Raw genomic sequence first — 17,094 nt, forward strand, 5'->3', positions numbered from 1 at the left:
CTCCTAACCTATGTGACCAAACCCTGGCCATGTTTATTTTCTTCTATGTTTTCTTCTATAATGTTTATATTTTTAAATATGTCTGCGGACAATTTTGAGTGATTTTACATGTGAGTTGTAAAGTTTGTATGTACGTTCATTTCCTTGTGTATGGTTTCTAATTGTTCTAGAACTCTTTGAGAAGTCATGGGATATTGGCCTCCAACCCTTTGAATTCCCAAAGTATAATAGATTCATCAGGACTGAGCAGGGATCTTGGCCTCCATGAAACTGTTGAGTGGGTGAGGCCTGCATTTCACAGTTGACCAGCAGAGGGCGATAAGCCTGCCTCTCTTAGGCAGGACCTGCCTGACCTGCCCCCAGATTTGGCTCTGTGCAGAGCAGACAGGAGGGCTTCCCAGGGGGGCGCTAGTGGTAAAAAAAAACCCACCTGTCGATGCAGGAAACCTAAGAGAGGGAGTTGGCTTCTTGGGCCGGGAAGATCCCCTGGAGGAGGAAATGACAACCCACTCCAGTGTTCTCGCCTTGAGAATCCTGTGGACAGAGGAGCCTGGTGGGCTACAGTCCATGGGGTTGCAAAGAGTCAGACACAAGTGAGGTGACTTAGCACAGATGACAGGACATGCCAGGAATTTGGTTTCAGGACAGTTCAGAGCTGGAACTACATTTAGTGGATCTCAGTTTCTTCAGGACCTGCTGTAAGGTTATGCCACGGGAGAAAAAGTGATGAAAAATTGGGGAGAACCTTCTGTATGTGCCTGACTGCTGGGGGTCTGTCATTAGTGGACTCAGCAAAGGAAGGGCTTGATGTGCATAGCTGTGTGTTTAGTTTTGTGTGCGAAGCAGATGATGTGCAGTGTCCTTAGCTTGTGATGTTCCATTTTCCAAGCAATTTATTGAGGGACATATCCTTAGGGTGTGAGAGTTGGACCATAAAGCAAGCTGAGGGCTGAAGAACTGATATTTTTGAATTGTGGTGCTGGAGAGGACTCTCGAGAGTCCCTTGGACTGCAAGGGATCAAACTAGTCAATCCTAAAGGAAATCAACCCTGAATATTCATTGGAAGGACTGATATTGAAGCTCCAATACTTTGGCCATCTGATGGAAGAGCTAACTCACTGGAAAAGACCCTGATGCTGGCAAGGATTGAAGGCAAAAAGGGAAGGGGGCAGCAGAGATTGAGATGGTTAGACAGTATCACTGACTCAATGGACATGAGTTTGACCAAATTCCGGTAGACAGTGAAGGACAGGGAAGCCTGGCGAGCTGCAGTCCACGGAGTCGTGGAGTTGGACACAACTTAGTGACCAACAAAACATCCTTTGGCTACTCTATGTCCTTTATATGGCAGCTTTGTCATAAATTAATTGACCACGTATTTGTGGGTTTATTCCTGGGCACTCTGGCCTGTGCATCTCTTGTTCCATTTCTACACTTATTTCTGTAGCTTCAGAGTATGAAGTCAAGGACAGAGTTTCCTCCAGCTGTGGTCTCCTTAGTCAGGCTCCCTTTTTGTTTGGGGTCCTCTGTGTTCCATATGAACCTCACATGATTCAGCCCAATCTCCAACCGCCTCCTGTGCCTATGAGCCTTCTCTCAGCCAGAGCAATCTGAAAAAGCCGAGTCCATCATGTCACTCCACTGCTCAAAACCCTCCCTCATTGCAGGATCTTACCAATCCCTCTTACTCGTTTTGTTCTGGCCACACTCATCTCCTTGCTGTCTTTGAGATGGGAGGATCTTTCCCTACATTTCTGTAAAGACTCCCTTTCCTCATCTTCCTCAGATCTTGGTTCAAATGTAACCTTTCTAGTGAGGGCTTGCTGGAGAATCTTAGAATTCTACGTTTATTCTAAGCTTATTCTAAACTTAGAATAAACTTAAGTTTATTTTTTAAATATTTACTCATTTACTTATTTGGCTGTGCTGGGTCTTCGTTTTGGCACATGGGATCTTTGATCTTCATTGCGGCGTGTGGGGTCTTTCTTTGAGGGATGCAATCTCTTAGTGGGAGCATGTGGGATCTAGTTCTCTGAGCAGGGATTGAACCCGTGTCCCTTGCGTTGGGAAAGCAGAGTCTTAGCCACAAGACCACTAAGGAAGCCCCTAATTTTAAACTGTATCCCAGCCCTTCTAGCCCCACACACAGCACTGTCCCCCTTCCCTGCTTTACTTTGCTCCACAATGCTTCTCACCATCTGACACATTTTACCTCTTCGTCTAATCTGCCTTCTCTCCTCAGAATGCAAGCTGCAAGGAGGCAGTGGTTGTGTTTTTATTCTTACCTGACACCAACTTCTGATGTAGAGTTTAAGAGACTGGGGATCAGGATTTGGAATTCATGTTAGCCCATATTGCAGTTTCCCAAACTTTTAAAAAATGCCCCATGTTAACATAAATATCGCAGGCTCCATACTGCAAAGGGCCTCTGGATGAAAACTGTGGTCTCACCTACGCATTTGTATGGGTCAAGATTTTGTTGAGATTTTTTTTTTTTGAATTCAGTATTCTTATTTATTCAGCAGCAGCTTATTGACCATCTACCATATGTAAGACACTGTTTCCTTTGCAGAGTTGAATGACAAGGGACTCTAGAAAAGAGAGTAAACACCATTAACAATACTGCAAGTCAGAATATGATGAGTCTCATGTGGGTGGTAAAAAGTATTATGTGAGTCCAGAGAAGGAGTTAATTATGCTCAGCTGATTCAGGATTATAAAAGTCTTGATAGAAGACATAATATTTGACATTAAAAATATTTGACATGGGCCTTGATGGATAAGAAAGGCAATGGACCTTAAACATATTAACATGGGCCTTAAAGGATGAGAATGGCAAGTAAATGAGGAATAACATGAACAAAGACATGGGGAAATGAAAGCTTATGTATTCTGGAAAGAGCAAGAAGTACAGTTAAGCTGATCCATGGGGTCTCTGTGGTGGTACAGTCATCAGTAAAGTTGGAAGGACAGTTTGGGACAAGAATATAAAAGGCTTTGCATATATAACTAAACCAATAATTTGGGCTTCATTTCCTAGGGGTTCAACCATCACTTACTGTGCTCACTCAGTCACGTCTGATTCTTTGAGACACCATGGACTGCAGCCCACCAGGTTCCTCTGTCCACGGGATTTCCCAGGCAAGAATACTGGAGTGGGTTGCCATTTCCTCTTCCAGGGGACCTTCCTGACCCAGGGATCGAACCTATGTATCCTGCATTCGCGGGTAGATTCTTTACTATCTGAGTCATCAGGGAAGCCCATCACTTACTGGATGAACATTAAATAAATAAAAGGAGGAGCATTCTTTCTTTTGGTAAAGGGGACTGACATGATATGAGCAGTGCTTTAGAAAGATTGATCTGGAAACTAGGTATATGATGGGTTAAGAAGGGCAGTTTGGTAATTGGTGGAGAAATCAGGGGAGGGCATTCAAGGCAGAAGCAACAATATGAACACACTGTAGAGAGAGAAACTAATAGTATATATTTACAAGATTAATCAATCTAATTTGAACATGAGGAGTTAATAGAAAATGAAGTTGGATAGGTGTTGAGATTTCTCTGTAGTATTAACTACAAAAACAGGTGTTTGCACTTTCAAGTGTACAGATTTTATTGACTATGCCTTTTCAAACTATGTCTGAGCCCTCTATCTCCTCAGGGAGATTCTCACATGCCTCTTGAAGCATCCCTCAGTCTGCCCTGATGCCTCAGTCCACCCTGCGCCAAGTCTGTCTAAAATGATGGGTGCTTTTTTAACAGTGCAGTGTGGCCTTCTCAGTTCTGGGTGGAGTTGAGAATGTGTTAAATTTGGAAAACAATGTTGTCTACTCTAGACAGAACTTTTTTTGATGAGCAAAAACTCCCATGTATCTAAGACCATGTCAAAAAGTAGATCAATACAAAGAAAGCACAAAGACTTTGATAGAATGAAATAAAGAGAATTTGACACAACGCAGAAAACTAAATGAATCCAAACAGGGCTTTAAGTAGGTTACACCTTCTCTGCTGTTAATGTAATACCTAGACATAAGCTTAAAACATGGCAGCAAATGGCTCACCAAACTAAGATGTCACATGGCAAAATGACAAGCCAAAAGTGAGACTTTCAGCCACAAGAGACTAAACCTCAGGTGAGGATGTGAATGAGGAATGAAGACCCACGGTCTCTGGACATGGGTCAGTTTATTTCTACAGTACGTCATGTACACCTAAGGCAGGTATTCTCTGAAGGACCACACTGGCCACTGAGACTCAGGGTAGCGGGGAAACTCACACCGGAACTGCAACAGGAAGGGACTCTGCTTGGCCTCAGGGGGCTCTTATTTTGGAATCATGAAACTTGAAAAGGGAAACCCACCAAAAATACGGTCTCCTCTATCTGAAGAACTAGCTTGTATCATGAATAAAACTTGCATAGAACCTCTTGATGTTTCTATTCTAACGTCGTCGAGTTCAACAATGTCCTTACCAATTTTTCTAAGGTCTATTCGAATACATGGGCTCACGTGCGAGTCTGGTATTTCAACAAAAATAAGATGCTTAGGAGATTCAGAACCCTAATCCTTCATCTTTACCAACCTTCAATTCCTCTGGCGTTGCAGGGGCTAAGTCTTATCAAGGTTTGTTTAGAAATAATAAGAGGCTGCTGAGGGTAGTGATGGGGAAGATCCTGACTCCTTTCACTGGGGGCACAAGTCAGCTCTAAACTGTGGACTCACATGCGTGGAATATACTCCCACACACTGGACATGCACGGCTCTCGGGAATGATGGGTCCTGCATAGTACCTGTACTTGGCAGGTCCTCAAGACAAGTCTGCTGAAGGAATAAACAAGGACCTCGGTCCAAACAACCAGGCCAGATAAATGCCGCAGATTTCTGCACCCTTTTCAGATGGCTTGCTCTTCTGTTCTTGGGGCTCCTCACTTGCTATTCCCTTCCTAATAGGTGAGTTACGGTCATTCTAAATGAGCAGAAATTCTCACATCAGTGAGAAAGTGATGTCACACAGAGAGTGAACAGGCGTCTTGTAATTTATTTGTTATTTCCAAGCGACAGCTACAAAAGTTTTTAATTTTTATAATACTCTTGATAAGAAAATAAAATTTAAATACAAATACATTCTCAACAATACAACATGGTTACACAAATTCACTACATTAAGTTTTGATAACTTACATTTTCCAACTGGACACTGTAAAAACCAATATTTACTAGCAACATATTAATTTCCAAGTTAATAAAATTGGAAGCAGATAATATCAATTGAGACTGGTCATTTAACTCTAGAATGAGTCCTGTAGTTTTCACATACTGTAAGGACACATAAAAGGCTTTGTAGCTTTTTGTCTTTACAGGATGTACCGTTAGAACAAATTAAAGGTGCTTTTACTTAAAATGACATCTGTCTTCTAAAACCTGGCATGAATAAGCCTTTCTGAAAACTGAATGAAAATAGGCTTCAGAAACAGAAACAAAAGCTACATCATTCATCACCCACTTTTTTTTTGTACAATAAGCAAAGTCTTGTTTTGACACTTAAATCATTACCCATGATATTATAAACATATTTCTTTGGCAAAGAAAATAGTTCAGTTTGATAAATTATATTCCTGGGAGTGAAAAAATGTTGCTATTGCCCATTATCATATTAAATGAATATTAAAAAACAAAGCTAAACAAAGAAACAACAACAACAAAACAAGTGACACACCACGGTAATTCCAAATGATGGAAATGGCTAAACTAAGAACCAAACTGGCATTTATGGCAAGAGTTTCTCTGCATCTTTCTTTCTCGGGGTTTTCAGGGCTTTAGGGTAGAGTGAGCTGCCATGTATTTTTCCAAGTTTGGAAAAGGGAGAGAAAGCAGATCAGGTAGTAAAAATCAAAGTACTCATAAGTAACAGTGGAGGAGTGAGGCCCTTGGAAGCAAGTGAAAGTACCTCGGTTGTCTTTGGGTCCCACTGACATGGTCTCTTATTTCAGAAGACTTTCAAAGAAAATCTCATTTCACATTACTTCTTCTTAGGCTGTGCCAAGGTGGTTAATTCCAGTCAAACTGGCTGTTTAAGAGTGAAGAAAAGAACTAGTAACCGAATTCTTTTCAAATTCTGAGTTACTTATTCAGACAGCCTTGGTCCCCTTGAGAACACTGTGATCTTTAAAAACAGTCATAACTTGGTATTATGTTACCAAGGGCTTGATATTAGAAATGTCAGAATATAAGTCAAGGAGCCACTAGAGAGCAGTGAGTGGTGCCTGGCAGTGCTCACACGGCCTTTCCAGGCAGACCGGCAGAGACTCTGAAAAGGAAATTTCAATCTGAATAAAATTCAACAGTGAGAAATGGACTAAACGGTAAAATTCTTTCACACTGATCAATCAGTGGAGTTTATGGAATCTACAAGCTCATAAAATTTAAAAGACTTTTTCAAATTTGTCTTTAAAATGGGCCAGGAATAACTTACTGCAGACTAGGACTGATCCTTCAATAAAACTGATTTTTACAAGTCCTTAAGAGAAATACATTGCTTAGTTATAATCATTTATGGAACTTTGATTGTTTGCCAATGGTCTTTAGAAATAATTACCCAGTAACATAATTTAAAAACAATTACTCACCAATAACATAATTGGCAAAGTGTATCTTGAAATATAGCTTATGCTCAGGGAAACAAAAAAGCACTACTAGCTAGACTTACATTAATAAGTCACAGTTTTTAACAGAAACATGTAAAATACTCCAAGGTTCAAAGTACCACATTTAGAAAATGTGCCGGATTTAAAAACACATAATAAGAGTACCATGGTTTTTAATACTGACGAAGCACAGCGTATCCCTCTTAACTTCAAGGTGGCAACTTGCTTCGATTGCTTATTTACAGTTATGATTTTTAGGATAAAGGTAAATCATTAGGGAAAAACAGGATTCAAACAGTTGCTTGCCCAATTCCATTTGGCTAGCAGGCAATAAGGAAACAGCAGTGAAATATAAACATATTCAAGAAAGCATTATTTCTAGACTTAAACACTGATCATTCAACTGATCATAAAGGTTAGATACCATGGAGTATCTGAAGTATAATCTGGGGTCGCCCAGATGAGTAAAGTGCGCCGAGTGACTGTCCTCGAGTTGGATCTCACCCTCACGTGGGGAGGAGGGCGTCCCATGGTGGTGGCCCTTATAATAATGGAGTAACGAGTGAAGTCGAATGATTGTACCACCACCTGTCCCCATTGTTTACTTTCTCTTCTTTTTCAGAAGTGAAGTCCTTAGAAGTCACAACAAACCTGAACTCTCAAATCAAAAACATGAGTACCTGATGTTTAAATGGTGAAAAAAAATTTAGTGGTCTGGTTTTATTTCATCTGCCATCACTCATCCCACATGAAAACAAGATGCAGACAACAGTACATGTTCCCTGATTTCTCCTGTCTGAGCTCTGTTTGCGTCTCTAAATAGGTAACAGGGTCCACCAACTTTCAAGAATGCTGTGGTAGTTTTCTAAAGTTTGTCACTGTCCCTAATGTAACCTGTAATGACCGATGGGCCAAAGGAAATCTTTTCTGTTTGTTGTTTTTTTATTTTTGAAGAGGAAAGGTCTAGATGAACTAAACGGAAAGCTCTGAATAGTCATGGATTGAAATTTTCTAGTAAAACACAATGTTGGCAGTATAGAGCAGGCACTAATGGTAGTGAAAAGTCCACAGAACATGGAGTGTTACAAGAAGAGATGGTTTCTTGCTATGGAGGAGTTCTCCTTTTGTTATAAAGCTTCTTTAGGAAGAGTCTTTCTATTAAAAAGAAGTTGCAGAAACATGGCTTTCGACACATAAGATATGAAGCGAATCCTGGGTTTTAAATTCTCTAGTGAAACATCACACCAGAATTTCCAAACAGTTAGTTTCAATTATTAAATATTAAATACAATGTGAATGCAGATGACAGTGAAGCCGATGTTCATTCTTAAATACTATGAACAAAATACACGATGAATTGAGAAACTCCAATAAAAATATTTTCCAGTTCTTCTGAGTCAATTGGCCAAACTCTAAAATATTTTCCCGATTGGATTTTCCCTAGAAAACAATAAAAATAATTTTTCAAACGTTGAAAAAAATTGTAAGAAGTAACAAATATCTCACAGTATCCAGTGTCTGTAATTCTCTCCTGACAATCTCTCATGTCAAGTCCCATTTCACTGATTTAGCAAGCTTTTAGTGAGTAAATGTCAGGCGCTATTTTAGAAACTATGGACACAGAGGTGAAGAAAAATGACAAAACCCTTGGCCCCGTAGAGCCTATATTCTGGTACAGAGAAAATAAGATAAACAAATAAAATATTTAGCACAAGAAAGAGTGGTAGGTTTTAAGAGAGAAAAAATATAATTGGAAGGGGTATAGTGTGTGTGGGTATGGTGGGGGAGAATACTATTTAGGAAGGATGCCAAGCACTGGCTAGAACCTCATATGGAAACCTGCCATGGCTCCAAGAAAACTGGATTACTTTACTGTTGGAAGAGAACAAAATATACTAATGTAGAAAAGACAGTTACAGGATGCTTACAATAACCTTTTTAATGTACTGAGCCTTCCATCTAGGCAGAACACAAATATTTATACCTGTCAAACTGATTTTCATTGTTTATAAAACACAATTAAAATGATCAATCCACCTAAGTTAAAAAAAATACTTAAAATGGTTGGGGCCAAGATTCAAAGCCCCCTTATTAATCAGCTCTATGGCTTCCCTGATAGCTCAGTTGGTAAAGAATCTGCCTGCAATGCGGGAGACCTGGGTTCAATCCCTGGGTTGGGAAAATCCCCTAGAGAAGAGAAAGGCAACCCACTCCAGTATTCTGGCCTGGAGAATTCCATGGACTGTATAGTCCATGGGGTTGCAAAGAGTCAGATATGACTGAGCAATTAAAAAAAAAAAAATGACCTTGGGCAAGGCACTTAACCTCCCTGGGCCTTAGCTTCTCTAGCTGTGAAATGGGAGTATAACCGTGTTGGGCTGGTGTGAGGATCAATGAGAGGGTGTGCATCGTGGCAAACATTTATCTGTTGGTCCAAGAGCCACCCCTTCCTATCCACCTCTGTGCAAACAGAAGCCTGATTCTAGTGCTGGTGCTGTGCAGCCCCCACGGTTCAGGGGAACCTAGGGTAACTTTAGACAAGGTTTCTTTCCTTTTGAGGAAGAAACAGCTCTTTTTGCCTCTAGACACTATATTATAAACGTGAACTATTGCAGCCCAGCTGTGACCACAAGGGCACCAGCCTCAGGAAGACAGAAATCATCTTGTTGAACATGGCTGAGTGGCTGGATCGTCCTTGATGATAGTGTTGAGCTGAATTAGCTAAATGTAGAAATTGGGACTTTTAACTTGTGAGATTAAACATTTTCCTATTATTTAAGCCATTGGGATTTTCTGTTACTTGCTGCACAAAAAATCTAACTGATGGAATGTAAAGTACTTTGCACAGTGTCTAGTGGTAAGGAGGAACGTCCTTAATAAATATTAACTGTTGTTGCTGTTTCTATCAGTGTCCATCTGCCTCTGAGATGGATCCAAAGCATCAATTATAAAATACTTCCAGCACTTTCAAAGCTAATTTTTTTTGTACTTAGGATGTATAAAGGTACTGTGACAGATAAAGAAGAGGATCAGTAAAAATCAAAATAAGAAACTACTAAGTATTCAATTCAATGATTAAATTGAAATATAACATTGAAAATGAAGATAAAAGTACTGCCCCAACACAATGAAATGATGCTCGAATTGAAAAAGATCCCTGCAGGAGTGACTCAGAAGACTCCTGCACAAGAGAAAGGTTCTAAGTTGGTCTTGAGAGATGAAGGTAGGCAGGAGACCTGCACTTCAGGTGTGAGTAGAGGGTAGCAGAGGAAAGCTCAAACTATATTCAAAAATGTCTAAAGTATCTTAACAGTACTTACTTGCTGCCGTATTTTGCACTACTTGATCTTTTCTTCCTATACTTTTCATGAGGTTCATCTAGCTTCTCTATGACACTTTTTATTTGTTGAATTGTCTTGAAGGTTGTTACAGAATCCTCGATTACAAAGTTGGAATAGTCATCAGGCTCTTTCTGTGGTCCTTGATAGACTGCTATAGTTCCACAAGCCTCTACAAGAAGAAATGAAATCTCTGATCAGACAACTAAATCCATCAAGGATAATCTGTAATATAAGTAAGAACTTTTCAAGATGGGCTCAAGCTGGGAAAAGTTCCCTTGGAAATGCACAGACAACCAAAATCCATACATTTTATTAATTATGATAATTACATTTATGCAACAACAATACTTTTACTTAAAAGAACTCCCTTTGGGAGTTTGTCAGCTTCCATCAGGTAACATTTTGATAAATCTATGAGTATTTTTTGACTTTAAAGTAATGCCAAAGCAACACTTCAGGAACTGGTAACAAAGGATCATGGTTATATAAAAGAATTTAATTATATAGTTACCTTCCATTTTCTGCAGCTTAAGTAAACTGAGGGTAAAAAGGGAGTAAATTCTTTCTGTTTCTCTGTCTTCATCAATATCTATTTGGATATCTGCAGGGACACCTCTATGTAAAAATGAAATAAAAGACGTTGGAAAAATATCATTTTGTTAACATGCTAAAGACTTCTGATGGTTTGAGACTGAAAACAGAAACACAGAATTTTGTAAAAGGAACCTTAGGAATCTAGTCTACCTTGATAATAACATAGAATAAAATCCTTAGGTTTGGTCATTATGTGACTATACTCAAAAGGAAGAGGATTTTAAAGTGTAATCATTTTCATTACCTATGCTTCATCATATTACTTTATAAAGTCTGTAAAGCTACCATGGCTGTTCCACACAATTAGAACAAGAATGCTAGGCCCTTCTTCCTCAATACCTTGCTCAAGTTTGCACATCTATTTAAACACTGCCCTCCTTTTTTTGACTTGTGAAACCACAATTTATTGAGAACATTTTCATCACCCCAAAAGAATCTCTGTATTCATTAAGTACTCCCCACTGCCCCCTCCCTCTAATCCCTCACAACTGCTAATCTACTCTGTCTCCATAAATTTACCTAATCTGGATACTTCATGTAAGTGTTACCCTAAAGCACATGGCCTTTGTGTCGGACTTCTTTTAAGCATGTTTTTCTGGCTTCTTTTCAGCATGTTTTCAAGGTGCATCCATGCATGTATCAGGACATCATTCCGTTTTACGGATGAATAATGTTCCATTGTATGAATACAGCACATTTAAGACACTGCCTTTTTAATCAAAAAGAAAACTTACGCAGTACATGGCTTGCAGCCGGGGGCATTTTCACTGGTCTCCAGACAGCAGAGCCAGTTTCCGTTTAGATATGCGGAGGGGTGGTAAGAGCTGAGTCTGTTCTGATTGCATCGGCTCACCCTGCAGAGCACATCTATCCATTCATTAGCTTCTACACAATTATTTGCCTGGACATAGAGTGGTTTCTCCGTGTGTATCACTTGGAACATCTTCACAGACAATTAAGACAAAAAGTTAGTCTAAAAATCAAACACAGTGCAGAACACAAAAAGGTACATAACAGAAATATAGTTTGCATGGCTAGGGAACTGTAGCTCAGGTATACCATAAACTGTTATGTCCCCAGGACTGTTCGAGTTACATGGTACTAAACAGTATAATAGAATATAATTTTTAGAAACCACACAAGTCCTAGTGAAGGGGCTTTCATACAAATAGGAATAAAGGGAGAGAATTTCAGACAGAGGAAAACCTATGGGTAAAGACAGCAGTGGGAAAATAGAAACAAGGAAATCATTTTGGCACTGGTATCTATTGGTATGTACTGAAGGGCAGCAGAGGATTAGGCTGCATGGACAGGCTGGGACTATATTCTGAAGGTCAAGCTGAGAAATCTGATAAAACTCAAGTATTGAGAGAAGTTGTTTAGTCACTCAGTTGTTTCCGACTCTTGTGACCCCATGGACTGCAGCCCACCAGGCTCCTCTGTCCATGGGATTTCCCAGGCAAGGATACTGGAGGTGGTTGCCATTCCCTTCTCCAGGGGATCGTCCCAACCCAGGGACTGAACCTGCATCTACTGCACTGGCAGGCGAATTCTTTACCACTGAGCCCATTGAGTAAAGAATTCTTAACTGAAAAAAGTACCTTTCACTTAATAGGTGAGGTGGACTATACAAAGCATCAACAGTGATGGACAATTTTAAACAGAGTTCCAGCTACCAATTATAAGATATTAATGATTAAAAACAAATACTAAACCTCTTTTAAAATTTTCAGCTAATATATGCAGTTTAAAAAACTTTAAATTGTATAACTTACATTTTTCTTGTTGAAAGAGCTCTCTTCCAGTTTTTCCACTGCAAGAATGTTTTTCACTGGAATTGTGTAAATTGCATCTTTGCCTAAATTATAAAAGAAGATAAAATTAAAATAATTTTCATCAGGATAAAGGCGAAAGGTTAACTCTATATGGTTTAAGATTATTCTCTTGACAGTGGGTGTGTAAGTAACCTACAGATTTCCAAATGGTGCATAATAAATGTTTTATGGACCAAATGAATTTTCATTGTTTTCCACGACGTGACTTCCTCTTTATTTAATTAAAATTAAAACATTTTCCTTGGACTGCAAGGAGATCCAACCAGTCCATCCTAAAGGAGATCAGTCCTGGGTGTTCATTGGAAGGACTGATGGTGAAGCTGAAACTCCAGTACTTTGGCCACCTCACGTGAAGAGTTGACTCATTGGAAAAGACCCTGATGCTGGGAGGGATTGGGGGCAGGAGAAGGGGACGACAGAGGATGAGATGGCTGGATGGCATCACCGACTCGACGGGCATGAGTCTGAGTAAACTCCAGGAGTTGGTGATGGATAGGGAGGCCTGGCGTGCTGCGATTCATGGGGTCGCCAAGAGTCGGACACGACTGAGCGACTGAACTGAACTGAACTGAAAACATTTTCATGGAAAAATTAGGGAATAAATTTGATCTCTGTAGAAAATAAAAATGTTATTGTATTTTGTAACATTAATTATATGGGGACTGAAAAAATACGTAATTAACAATAAAGGCCTACTGAAAACTTGCTGAGACATGGAATTTTCTTTCATGGAGTTATTACATAAACAAAGAATCTGACTGTACCTAAGTGGATTTTTCTGCTTCTCCAATCTAATATTTAATTAAGGCACTAACCCTCAAAACAATTATTTGAAACTGAAAAATTGTTCATTTATATTGCATACTGTCTGGTCAGCTGACTAGAGCTACCAAATTTACTTTTAAGAGGTACAGGGAATGAAAATAAAAATTTTATTTGGTAGAGTCAATCATTAACCTAATTTAAGAATTTGGAAATTTGTTTGCTAAAGGGGCTCCATAATAGCATGAGGCTACGATGCATTTCAACTTAAAATTTACTTGAATAAACTACATTCATATAGTCATAGAACTAAGCAAATATAATCATGAACTTTTCTGGTCATTTACATTATAAAATGTGGTTCTTAGAAAATGAAAGCTTTGCTTCCCTCCTCCCAACAAACTTCAGTTTAATGACTTGTGGGCTGAAGTGCTGAAGGTGAAGATCTTTTATAATATTCATGGATTAATGTACAGCTTTTGGGTTAAAGACACTAAAAATGTTTTCTTTATTGAACAGAGAGATTAACAAAGAGTATTTGCTAGCTTAGTTCCTGCTGTAAAATCTAAAACGTGTAATTCAAGCAGATATGTGATATACAATACATTTTAAAGTCACTTAATTTAGCTATCACGTTTATCCTATACCAGACACTGTCTTAACCACTTGGGATAGAGCAGTGAATAGAACATATAAGGCCCCTAATGAAGTCTGCATTTAGGTCTGGAAAGACTGATGAAGGACAAATATTAGGTAGAGATAAATGCAATAAAGATAGCAACATAAAGTAATGTGACAGGAAGTAATTCGGAAGTTACTTTAAGTTGGGCAGTTAGGGAAAACTGTTCTGAGGAAACGACATTTAAATTCAACAATTACAAATTATATATACATGGGAAAATAGGAAAAGACTATCAGCAGTCTCCTGGAAGCAGACAAGATCAAATTTATGAAGGGGTGAGGGGAGGCGAGGAGGGAGGAAACAAAGAAGCCACAGCCTGAGCCACATGGAGGAAAAGACACATTCGCAAAAGGAGGGCTGGTCAGAAGAGCTTCAAGCCAGAGCACTGGACACAGAGAGCTGGGGGTGAGGGGGGAGCACACTTAGATGTCTATCAGGATGACTACGTGGTAAGCTGCATTTGGAGCAGCTGAGTCAATTAGGTCCTCACATACTGCCCCCCTCAACCCACTTGTACTAAGCAGCAGTCCACAGAGGCACAGTCCCAGGTTGAAGCAGTGAAAATGCATACTGGCTGGAAAGCGGGACAGCCACAGGCTGCTGACGGTGCCCAGGCCAGGGGACGAGCACCAGCACCCCTGCCCGTCAGCAGCTCATCCTGTCCCTCCCTCAAAACCACTGGCCATGAGCTACTGGGCCCTCAGGCAGGTGAATGCACTGTAACACAAAAATGAGCAAATTGCCAAAAGAACCACTAAACAGATGAGGAAAATCAGCACTGTGAAGGAAACACGTACAACAGAGAGAATAACATCGGAGGAGATCAGGGGTGTAACAAATGAGGGGGCAGAGGAGACATGCCTTTGGATACTGACCTACATGGGGCACCACAGAGAGTCCAGAGAATTTAAAAATTGTGCAGGAAGTAGATTTTGTAGATTTTCAACAACTCTTCAGATTTGTTGAATACACAAAGCACGCCCACATCCTAGAATTGCTGTGTTTGTTCATTTCTGGACAAATTATATCACAGCATACAGAGAGAAAATGCATTGTTCCCAGGCACACATGATGTTATTATTATTAGAGTTAACTGAAATTAACTGAAGTTGCTAATGCTAACTTGAATGAATTGTAAAGTGAATTAGTAAAACAGAAGATTGTACTGAGGACTCTCTAAACATACAGTACAAAAGGACAAAGAAACAAAGTAAAGAGATGAACGGCCATGATGGATGAATTTAGAAGTTTTGAGATCAGCTGTAAGAAGCATCCCAGAAACAACTGAGTTGTTCAGAAGAAAATTACCAATGAAAATGTCCAAGAATAAAGATAGAAATCTTTAGACTGAAAGGACCCGTCAAGTGCTGATGAAAGAATGAAAGTGTAGGAAGAAAGAAAGGTAATACTCAGACACTGGGCAGTAGAATATTAAGAGCTTGAAGGTTAAAGAAAGTCCAGAGGGTTTCCAAGGAGAAGAATCAAGACTAAGAATGACATCAAAATCCTTACCACCAACAATGGAAACTAGTAAATCGTGGAGAAATATCTTAAAAATCTTATAGGAAATGATTTTAAATCCAGCCTAACTTATCATTCAAGTGTATGGGTAAGATACTTTTTCTAATATGTAAGAACTCTGAAAATTTATCAGCCCTAAAGCTATATGGAATAATTCCTTGAGGACATAACTCCTGCAAAATAAGTAAGAATCCAGGAAAAAGACAAGTATGTTGATATAAGAAATAGTGTTGGGCAAAGACATCAGAAAAACTGACAAGAAAGGTTAGAAAAGGGCTTCTCAGGTGGCACTAGTGGTGAACAACCTGCCTGTCAATGCAGGAGATGTAAGAGACATGGGTTCGATCCCCAGGTTGGGAATATTCCTTGGAAGAGGGCATGGCAACCCACTCCAGTATTCTTGCCATGGACTGAGGAGCCTGGTCGCAAATTCCATGGACAGCATGGTCCACAGGGTTTTTGCAAAGAGTTGGATACGACTGAAGCAACTTAGCACACATGCATCGTTAGAAAAAAATGATGAAAACATAAAAAGGTAAAAGAAACAGAACCTAGTACTAAAATTTAAGATGACTTCATTAGATAGTGTGAGGAAAAATAAATTTGAAAGCATGCTATGTTCCTTCTCAGGTTGAATGGAGATGGTGATTAACTGCAGACAATAAGATGAACATGTAAGTTTAAACCTATCTGTTAACAATTTAAAAGTAAAAACAAAATGCCCAAATTCTCTCACTAGGTAAGACAGAGTGAATATATGTGGGACTGATTATTCCAATAAAAATGCAGGGAAAAAAAAACAATCCCAACGAACAGAAGAGCTTAATAAACAGAAAACACAAAACAAAATATTGGTTACAGTAATCACAATAAATGTGAGGGTATTAAGTTTCCCTATTAAAATGCCAAATCCAGTTTTAGTTAAAAATCACCATCACCTTCTCAAAAAGTTAAACATAAAGTTAGTTACTATATGACTCACTGATTTCACTCCTAGATACAGACCCAAGAGAAGTGAAAATATTATGTCCACACAAAAACGTGTATGTGAATGTTTACAGCAACATTGTTCATAATAATAAAAAATTGGAAACAATTTAAAAGTACATCAACTGATAAACTGGTAAAATCTGGAATATATCCAATGAAATATTATTTGGCCATAAAGTACTGATTCATGCCATATCACAGATGAACTTTGAAAACATCATGCTAAGTGAAAGAAGGCAGTCACAAAAGGCTGCATGCTAGTATGTGCTAAGTCGCTTCAGTCACGTCTGACTCTGTATGCCTCTACAGACTGTAGTCCTCCAGGCTCCTCTGTCCATGGGATTCTCCAGGCAAGAATACTGGAGTGGGTTGCCATGCCCTCCTCCAGGGGATCTTTCCAACCCAGGGATCTAACCCAAGTCTCTTACGTCTCCTGCGTTGGCGGGAAAGTTCTTTACCACTAAGAAGATGGGAAAGTCCAAAACCTTGGAAGCCCAAAAGGTTACTCTTTAAGTTCATTTACATGAAATGTCCAGAACAGGCAAATCCCCAGAGACAAAAAGCAGATTTGTGTTTGCCAGGGGCTGGGAGAAGGAAGGACAGGGCAGTGACTGTTAATGGGTACAGGTTTTCTTTCCGGGGGGATGAAAATGTTCTGTAACCAGTGGTGACTGCATAACTTTGTGAATATAAGAAAATGAATTGTATACTTTCAATAGGTG

At 39.4% G+C, this 17,094-nt stretch overlaps 1 protein-coding gene across 3 annotated transcripts in view; it reads right to left on the reverse strand.

The window, feature by feature from the left end:
- Nucleotides 1-5,025: 5,025 nt before the first annotated feature.
- RASA2 (RAS p21 protein activator 2) overlaps nucleotides 5,026-17,094 on the reverse strand; it is a 120,468-nt gene continuing 108,399 nt past the window's right edge. For all 3 annotated transcript variants that reach the window (XM_043474237.1, XM_043474236.1, XM_043474235.1), the window contains exons 20-24: nucleotides 12,358-12,440; nucleotides 11,317-11,525; nucleotides 10,500-10,603; nucleotides 9,968-10,157; nucleotides 5,026-8,087 (exon numbers count right to left, since the gene is read on the reverse strand). In XM_043474237.1, coding sequence (XP_043330172.1) covers nucleotides 8,060-8,087; nucleotides 9,968-10,157; nucleotides 10,500-10,603; nucleotides 11,317-11,525; nucleotides 12,358-12,440 — 614 coding nt within the window. In that variant the 3' untranslated portion in view covers nucleotides 5,026-8,059. The remainder of the gene's footprint in view (nucleotides 8,088-9,967; nucleotides 10,158-10,499; nucleotides 10,604-11,316; nucleotides 11,526-12,357; nucleotides 12,441-17,094) is intronic.

This window comes from Cervus canadensis, chromosome 7 (assembly GCF_019320065.1).
Source record: "Cervus canadensis isolate Bull #8, Minnesota chromosome 7, ASM1932006v1, whole genome shotgun sequence".
NCBI classification, from domain to species: Eukaryota; Metazoa; Chordata; class Mammalia; order Artiodactyla; family Cervidae; genus Cervus; species Cervus canadensis.